Source organism: Montipora capricornis, chromosome 4 (genome assembly GCF_036669925.1).
Source record: "Montipora capricornis isolate CH-2021 chromosome 4, ASM3666992v2, whole genome shotgun sequence".
NCBI lineage: Eukaryota > Metazoa > Cnidaria > Anthozoa > Scleractinia > Acroporidae > Montipora > Montipora capricornis.
The window spans coordinates 26,964,952-26,974,951 of record NC_090886.1 but is presented as its reverse complement, the minus strand read 5'-3'; the positions used below and the strand labels follow the sequence as shown (position 1 = coordinate 26,974,951).

Below are 10,000 nucleotides of genomic sequence, written 5' to 3'. Positions count from 1 at the left end.
GGCTGAGTCCAATCCTCAGCTTATAAAGACTGGCGTAGCACAAGGTTCAGTGCTTGGCCCATTGCTATTTATCCTATATTTTGCTCCATTAGAAGATGTGATTAGATCTCGTGGCCTTGACTGCATGATGTATGCAGACGACTTACAGTTGTATAATTATAACATTCAATCCTGATCATAGACATTCTGCTATAATCAATCTTGAACAAAGTATTAATGATATTCAGTCTTTCTTTCTAGAAAATAGGCTTAGTAACAATCCGTCTAAGACTGAGATTGTTCATTTTTATTCTCGCTTTTCAAACTACGCCCCTATTTCTGGCATTAATATGAATCAATATCGATCAGTGGAGAAGCACGCAATCTTGGAGTTATCTTTGACAAACATCTTACTATATCTGGTCATGTGAATAATCTCTGTCGCACAGCTTCATTCGCAATTAGAAATGTTTGTAGAATTAGAAAGTACCTTGATCAGCCGAGCACAGAACACCTGGTACATGCTTTCGTAACATCTAAACTTGATTATTGTAATTACTGGTAATAGCGTTTTGTATGGTTTACCTGCAAAGCAACTAAGTAAGTTGCAGCGCCTGCAAAACTCAGCTGCTCCTGGTCTACGCCTGGGCTACGCCAATTGCATTGGCTGCCTATTAATCAAAGAATAGTTTTCAAGGTTTTACTTATTTCTTTTAAGATTATTAACGGCTATGCGCCATCGTATTTAAATAGTGTACTTGAATCTTATCAACTGAAGCGCGCTTTACGCTCTGCGACCAAAAGGCTATTAATAGTTCCTAAGTCATTCACAACTACATACGGCAATAGAGCATTTTCAATTGCCTTCCCTAAGCTTTGGAATAATCTACCAGATTCGATAAAATGTGCTGAAACTGTCAAACAATTCATATCTTTAGTTAAGACAAAACTTTTCAAAGAAGCGTTTGACTGATTCTTGAGTCTTAAAGTGCCCATAACGTTAAAATTTTATTTTTCTATTTGAAAGTCCATATTAAAAAATAAACTTTGGCGAAAGAATTTTTCAATTCCGGCGAGAGGCGAATTTTCTAAGATTATTTTCAATCCTACTTCAATCCAACAGGCAATCATCTATTTAAGAACATTTTCGAAAGCTCACAAAATTCATTGCCAGTCACTACAATATAAATGTATAATTATATTTTATAATTATATTTATATACAATAATTATTATACACTTATGTAATTGCTTAATAATAATTATGTAGAAGTCACAGATTGAACCAAGGGAGCCTGTGGGAAAACAACGATTCCTGTTGGTCCACTGAAATTAAGCCCTGTTGGACAGGGTTAGTACTTGGATGGGAGACCGGCCATTGATCACCGTTGGGTTGTCGACACTCTTGGAAGTCGCACAGCTCAGAGTCTACTGATATCCCATAATGCTGATATTGCATAAATACATACATGTATTGTGCGATATCTTTATTACTGAACAACTACTGGAAAGCGATAGAAAAAGATTCTTCCCAAAACATACAACTAATTACTTTCAAATGCCTCATCAACCATGACTCAAACGCATCTCACCGACCCTTTATTATTACAAGGTTATGTCCTGATTAGGCAGCGTCAGTATGGATTTTATAAACCATACACATAACACTAACATAGCAATGATTGTTACAAAAGGTATCTTAGTGATGAGTGGTAATATCTTTGATGCTTAAATTTATCTTTAAGTTAGTGAAGACTTTAACTCAATTTATCATACTGTGTGGAAGTTGCTTCAAACTTCGCATTTAGACAAACTGTTTGCTAAGCAGATGAGCTCTTCGTTTGTAAGCCGCTGAACTAAAAAACAGGGCTAATAAATCCAAGAATTCAATCTCCATTTGACAAGTGAACAAACTGGCTTATAATAGCGGTTTTGCATGGCAGCCATGTTGCATGGCAGAGACATTGAAAATGTTTTGCGTAAGAAAGAACATTTAGTCCCATGGGAAAAAGAATCTATTGTTCCTGCCATGCAACATGGCTGCTGTGCAAAACCTCTTTTGGAGAACTTCTTTCTCCAGATTTCATGAACATTCTGGCAGAGTGTTGTGCTTGATCAACATAACTTCAGTGTTTCTCCCTGATCTTGTACATGATTCCAAGTTGTGCCGAAGCCAATGAAATTGCACATAGTGTTTATCCACCCCGATCGACCCTGATTTTGCATGTGATTCCAAGGTGGACCGGGGCCAGATCAGATGTACCATTGATGACATTTACCTATTATGCTTACATGTACCATATTATCATGATTATCTGATGTGTGCTCATGTAATACATTTCAACAGAATTATAACAGTATATAATAATGATTTTAATCCATGCAATTGCCAAAATTGCATTCATAACTGCAAGGAGCATACCTTCACTTGATTTTATTATTGTTAATTTTTGATTTTCATTTGCTGATTTTGCATAATTTTATTCCATTTTGATTGGCTCACTCGATCTTGGTAATGATCTCATGTACTTCTGTCTTTACAGTGTATGTGGAAACTAAGGGTGCGTTCGATTGACCCTATTCCAGAATAAGAACACGTAGAGAGACGATTTAAAATGGTCTGTTTGGCGTTTTCAAGCAACAAGGATAATAAAGACATGTTTAAAATGGCATTTTAGCAGGTGTTTGACAATTTTAATGTGAATCTAAGTGAAAACGAAGGATTTTTAACTTATATTCCATGCATTCGTATTCTGGAATACAGTCAATCGAACGCACCCTAATTGTCACGTTGATTGCAATTTTGAGAAATTCCAGTTCCAGTTGTTTTTTTTTTAATTGAAACAGTTCAGAGTAATGAAATGCATTAAGGCAATTTTTAATTCAGTCGCACTTGTTAGATGTGATTTGGCCTCACAGTTTCTTTTATGGAAGCAGTTTTTGCTCATTGCCTTTTGAATTTCACACTGGAAAGTAGAAATGAAAAAAAATACTGTTCATGTTCACAGAATTTTGGGAAATTAGCGGGAACACCTCTGCATCCATGCAGGAATGTCTTGCAATTACTTGTACCTTAACCCTTTTACTCCTGTGGGGTTCGCCATTGACGAGTAAAATCGTCTGGCGTTAGACAGAGTAAAATCTATTAGTGTCACTCTTGGGAGTGAAAGGGTTAATGGGGACATAGTTTTTGAGTGAATCTAGCTGTTGTTAATTCTTTCACGCCTGTGGGGTTCCCCCATTGACGAGTAAAATCGTCTGGCGTTAGACAGAGTAAAATCTATTAGTGTCACTCTTGGGAGTGAAAGGGTTAATGGGGACATAGTTTTTGAGTGAATCTAGCTGTTGTTAATTCTTTCACGCCTGTGGGGTTCCCCCATTGACGAGTAAAATCGTCTGGCGTTAGACAGAGTAAAATCTATAAGTGTCACTCTTGGGAATGAAAAGGTTAAGTAGTATTTAAAACAGATAATAGGGAGCTTAAGCACGCGCGTTTCTGAGACGCGGACGGCAACCTGAAGAGAACATTTTGTGTGCCAGAACAGTGGTGTCTCCCAGATTTTTATACTAATCATCTCATAAACGAGAAAAGATACTTGGCAATATAACTGTGTGTGTTAAAAGGGAAAACAACTCACTTCCGGTTGCTGTCCGCGTCTCAAAAATGCGCGTGCTTAAGCTCCCTAATGAGTGGGAGGAGGCATTTAACATGCCCATACAGATCGCGCAAATTTTTATCGCACTGGTGAAACAAAACAATAAATTGAAAACAGTAGAGATTGCTGTATCAATATTTAATGAATGCAAATTAGCTGAGCAGAAGTTCGTATTAAAAGTCAATTCTTCTGTTAAATAATTCGTCAACCTCAATTGATTTGTATTGGGGTTTTAAGAGCATACTATTAGCATGATGTTAAAGAATGGTTTCCCTTTGATTTTGTCATTCACAGGCAATGGACATTCGCATGTTTTCCAGATGAGATGGTGTGTGATACCAGCGGAGGAATATGCAAAATGCCTGGATTTTAGTAAAACTGCTTCTAAATTGAGTTCGGAGGTTGAATTTTCATGTGTGAGAGGCTCAACCCCGGTCGACTGCATGGGCAAAATCAAGTCTGGCTCTGCAGACTTGATTACTCTTGATGGTGGAGACATTCAAACTGCAGGTAACAGTTCGCAACGTGTACATAAGGCACAGCTCCATAGAAGAGTTAAAGAGACAGCCCAGCCTTCCCCAAACCCACCCAATCTGTAAAGGCATGTGTGCAAATTTTAATCTGGTTTTCAGGGCTTTCACAGCTGTTTTTAAAATAATTCAAAAATTGGACGAGACCTACATGTACACTGTACTGCAAATTGAAGTTTGACTGGAATTCCATTTGTCACCATGCACAGAGGGATTATGTGAGACTAAGATAACATCGCTCCTGTCCCTTCAAAGCACCACCCCAGAACTTGGTTTGCATGTAGTCATACCGCACTTTAGTATAAAGCTATGACTTTTCTACACATAGAAAGGTTAGTGCTATCGAGGATTGACTATTCTAGCTCAGTATTTCATCTGTTGCCGTTATACCAGCAACGTTTTCAGAATACATGCGCAGGCTTTGTTCTGAGGAGGTTTCCAGACAAGAGGATCTACATAGCTAACCAGAACGGGCAACCTATTAGTCAAATAATGGATTTAAAAATTTAAAACTTACACACAAGGCATTAAACAACATCCTGTTCCCACAGTTCTTAACACTTTCATCGCACAGTGTCGACGCATATAATTTAAGATCTTCTTCTGCACCCGCACTCACTCTTCCTCGAGAGTCGGGAACTTTCAGCATATGGCAGCTGCGGTATTTGAACAAACTCCCAGCTGCCATGAGGAACATCACTGACTATAACACGTTTTGCCGAAGTGTAAGAAAACACCTAAGAAGTGGCAAAAGTTCAATTGAGGCCTTACACTAGTGTAAAATTGATATTAAAATCGTTTAAAAATCCAAGCTTTTGCCGATCTACGGCATCATCAGGGATAAGAAAAATATTTCGCGTAAGGCTTATATATATACAGAGGTAGAGTAAAAACGTGTGAAAAGCGAAAGAATGTGGGGGGGGGGGGGGGGGTAAAATGCATGACATAAATAATAAGGTATAAATATCAGTAAAACGAATGGTATGATCTAATGGGCGAGTGTCAAAGTACAAAGAGTCTCTAGATATGTTAAAATATTTGTAAGAATAAAAGGTCCGCGAATTCGCTGCATTCCTCTCGGGAGTTGAGGGTAGGTTCGGAGTTTCATATGTAAAACGCTTCGAACAGTCGTAGGTTTGCGGGTCGTTTTCTAGAACTATGGTTTTGATTTCGATGCCTTTGTAGACTTTGTTTTGGCACTTTGAGATGTGTTTCTTCACGGAGGAGTTATCATTGTTCAGGTGTTCTCTTACACGATCGTGGATAAAGCGTGTAGTGCTCCCGATGTAGTGTTGGTTGCAGTTGTTACACTTGATTTGGTAAACAACGTTGCATAATAAGCACAATTTGGTGCTGGAGATAGGGCAGTTGGCCCTCGTGCATGTCCGTTCTCTGTTGTTGTGAGAGAGCTCGTCTGAGAGTGTGTGACTTGTGCGCGATCCGTACTGGTATACCCTCTTTTAGTGATTCTGTAGTTGAGACGTTCGGAGATATATGCGATCTTCAGGTACGACCATTCTGTGTTGAGAGGTCGCGGGTCTTTCTGATGGTTCTGGGAGTGCTTCGTTTGGTCTATAGTACCTTCAGGATACCCGTTAAGACGGAGCACGTCAAACATGTTTTGTTGCTTTGCGGCTGTCGTTTTTGTAGAGCATTTATCTTCGATACGTTTCCGCTCATTACGAATGAAGTTGATCTTCGACTTTTCAGGTTGAGTTCTGATTGGTGGTGAACAAATAGTGGTTTCTTTGCTGTTTTCTTTCGCCATCTTTGGAGATGGTGGCTTTGAAATCAAGTAGTGATAGTGAGAGGCCATTGAGTGTTATTTCTGGTTTTTCGATTTCAAACTTCAATTTAGAGTGCAGATTGTTCATTGTATAGTGGAATTGGTCTGCCATTCCTCACCAGTTGTCTTTATAAATGTCGTCAACATATCTCCTATAAGAGCTTATAGATAAGTGTGAAGAGAGGCCAATGGTTTCTAGTCTGTCCACGAATAGGATGGCCAGAATGCCTGAGATGTTAGCACCCATAGGTAGGCCTTCATTTTGGCGGAAAACCTGACCATTGAAGGAGAAGTACATGTTGTTTAGTGTGACTTTCAGAAGGTCTATTATGTCTTGTTTGGCGAGGTGGAGTATTGGTATGTGAATTCTGTCAGTGGCGTTGGTAATGGCTTCTTGTATGGGTATTGAAGTGTACAAGGATACCACATCGAGGCTGCATGGATATGGTAGCGTTTTTGTTGGTGGTGAAATCGCTGGCTTGCATGCACCTATGAGTTCGAGGCTGTTTTCTAGATGTGCTGGAACGTCTTTCAGCATTGGTTTAAGGGCGTTGCACTGGGTTGGTCCATTGGAGTTAGATACAGTGGGTTGTATTTTAATAACTGGACCAGTCTTGTGGGTCTTGGTAAGGTGGTAGAACCTGGGGAGATCGGTGTTTGCGGCGATGAAGCTCTTCCGGACAAAAGGGAGGAACCCGTTCTGTAGGCTGATTTTTTTTCCGAGTTGAGTTGATTTTGTTCTCGACTGTTTTGGCCGACATGCAGGGTACCTTTTGGTAGGTGTTGGAGCAGCTGAGGTGAGCTAGGGCTACTTGTTTGTACGCGTCTTGCTGTATTACGCAGAATTCTGTGCCTTTATCGCTGGGGAGGCAGATGTAGTTCTTCTCTTTGAGTTCTTTGATTACTTTCTTGTCTGCGTGGCTGAAGTTCGACCACTTCCTTTGGGGTTGTAGTTCTTTAAGGGCGACTTGGAGTTTGTGGCGGATCCTCTGGAGTTTTCTTTCAAGTTCGTCTTTGATTCGGGTTTGTAGATGTGTCAGGACTGTGGATAGGTGAGGAAGTCTGACGGTTGAAAGTTTGATTCTCGAAAGTGTTTCCATCGTATTTGGTTGGCTAGTCGATAGAATATTATATTGATCCCCGTGATTGTGTGTTCGCTTATGCCAGAGGAGAGGCTGAACTTTTGGGGCCTTTAGATAGAAGATTGATTTCTTGGGCCTTGAGGTTACCACTGAGGTCGGTGACCAAATTGGGTTTGTTTGTGGTGACGTTGTCTGAGGGACTTGTCACTCTCAGCATTTTTAGGAATTAAGGACATCGTTATTATTGTAGTTTTATTTAATTGATGTTTTACAGGTGAAGAGCCATTTCGTATTGACGGAGATACTGCAGATAACCATCATTGTCATTGTCATTATGACGACAGGGTGATATTCAAATACTCTCAAGAAATCTTCTACTATTGATCTCAGACGTCCTTTCAAATGGCCTTTTTTTTTCACTCCGCTTCACGGACCGTTGAGCTCGTTCTGCGGTTTGAAAAATGTCGATCATGCGATAAGAAATTCTTTCTCGCGGGCGGCAAAAGATCAACTGGTGCCAAATGAAATTTGAACCGTTGCCAATTGAGTCAGATCTTAAAATCCGGAATTTAACACAAAATCTCAAGACGGATTTCCTTATATGTCAGGGAAGGATTCAAGAACAAAATCCCCGGCAAAATCAAGATTTTGTGTTCGATTGAAAATCCGAAAGGCCCTCCTTATAAAGCTGACGGACGCCTTTTAATTGAAAGGTAATGTTTTCAAGGTGCGAACATATTTTTCATGCAAGAAGCAGGCCTAGTGTACTTGGCCTGGAAAATATCCTATCTCTTACCAATGAAAATAAGTCGTTCTATTAGATAAGAGATGAAAGGGAAAAAGTTGAATACCAGAAATTTATTTAATGAAATTTACCACAGCGTTGTTTAACATATAATAATCAGATACTAGAATTTGAAATTAATTGCATTGCATATTTTTTCCCAGCGTTATCGAAACTAAGGCAGTAACAAAGTTAAATATTTATTGAACAGTAATAACCTTGTGTTTCCCCCAAGAAAACTGGCCGTAGAAACGCAAGGCAACTGGTATTTTACACAGGAATATCAATCTTCAAGTGACGCAGTGGTGAGAGCACTCGCCTCCCACCGATGTGGCCCAGGTTCGATTCTCAGACTCGGCGTCATGTGTGGGTTGAGTTTGTTAGTTCTCTACTCTGCACCGAGAGGTTTTCTCCGGGTACTCCGGTTTCCCTTCTCCTCAAAAACCAACATTTGACTTGATTTGCGTTCATTGTTAATGTCCCCAATTAGTGCTCCAGCGCTAGAACAAGTACACACTTAAATAAAGTTACTTCCACTTTCCTTTTACTTTCTTTCCCTTTGTATTAAGTCCAGGGTCTCCGAAGATAAAGAGGTAAAGAGATCATCCTCAGCACCAATACAGGAATCGTGATCATTGTAGATAGACTGGAAATACCAGCTAAAGGCTGTAGCGCGTGCACGGTCGTCGGTTAGGACGTCAGATCCATAGTAAAGTTTATCAGTGATAGGTTTCTTCTTATTCCTAAAAGAAAAGAAAGACCAAAACATTTTGCCTTTGGAATGAACATCATTAGCGATATCGTTTAGGTATTGTTTTCTCTCTGATCGAACCCGCATCTTGATGGCAGCCATCTGCATAAATTTTTGCTTCGTGCTGGATTCCGCAATAACTTGCATGCAATTCATTTCAGTTTGTTTCCCAGTCAGTGTGGTTGACTGGGCTTGCTGGGAAGATACAGTGTCTCTGATTTTACTGGTAAGAGCCTCTGTGTGTCAACCAACAGGCACATCACCTTGGGATACCAAGGTTGCGTCAGCCAATCTGGAACACTGAGAATAAGCCCTTCTGCCTTGTCCATTTTGATCTTCTGTAAGCGTAATTATACAAAGTCCCACGCTAAAAGGTGGAAAAGTGTGAAATCTTTGTGAGACCAGGAGTTGGAGAGAGCATCCACAAATTGTGTCTCGGGGTCTGGTTTGGATGCCACGTAACGGGCCACCAAGAGGTCAATAATTTATTGATGACTTTCCATAGATCTTGGCAATGTGATAAAAATTGTTTCCATGAAAGTCCGCTCTATATCATCATTAAATCTCGAGGTTCCTTGTCTGTATTAACATTCTCTTTACCTCTGGTAATGAAGTTGCTGTTCCCTACAAGTTTCTAGCAATACAGTGTGCACCAGGTTCAAATCTCGCATACAATCTCTTTGCACCTGAAAGGGTGTGAGTTTTTCTTTCCTCATTTCAGATAAATTAGCCAACGTCCAAGAAAAGGAAAAAATGAAGCCATATCAAGACAAAATGAGGGGACAGAGAAGGAGGCTCCCGGTCCAGCCCTTGGGATATGTCATGTCCACGAAAGTTATTTTTAGACGAGCGGAAGTCTTCCGAGACGTCCGCATGCACGCCAACCTCGGTTCAATGTTTGAAAGAAAATATATATTCATCAGCCTTCCACGCGTGCCATCATTTTCTCTTTTCACTAAGAACCTGAGAACGAGGCAAGACTGCATGCGGACGTCTCAGAAGACAGACTTCCGCTAGAGCAAAGACCTCTGCTCGTCTAAAAATAACTTTCGTGGACATAACATATCCCGGCCAACGCCTTCAGCCTCCCTCTCTGTCCCCTCATTTTCTCTTGGTCATATAGAATTGTTTATTGTACTTCTTTCACTTAGGCAGTTCTTCTTTTAATTCAACTAATACACAGTATATTTGGCTGAAGCAATTTCAACGTAAAGGAAGAGTGTCAACGTGTAGCACATGTCAACACTACCCTGTACGTTTTAATTTAAAAGCTAACTCCCATGTTTTCGAGTTGATCTTGCTGTTTTTTGTTAATTGCATCTTAACTTTGTTCTTTGTTTAAAAAGAAACTTACAATATTCAGCCCATTTTGTACAATGACGGTTTTTGGTTTTACTAGTGGTATCACTTTCTGTATTTATAGAGAAAACTAT

At 39.9% G+C, this 10,000-nt stretch overlaps 1 protein-coding gene across 1 annotated transcript in view; it reads left to right on the top strand.

Annotated features, from left to right (window-relative positions):
* LOC138045861 (melanotransferrin-like) overlaps positions 1 to 10,000 on the top strand; it is a 38,710-nt gene that overhangs the window by 14,883 nt on the left and 13,827 nt on the right. Inside the window, exon 2 of the mRNA XM_068892493.1 lies at positions 3,929 to 4,144. Coding sequence (XP_068748594.1) covers positions 3,929 to 4,144 — 216 coding nt within the window. The remainder of the gene's footprint in view (positions 1 to 3,928; positions 4,145 to 10,000) is intronic.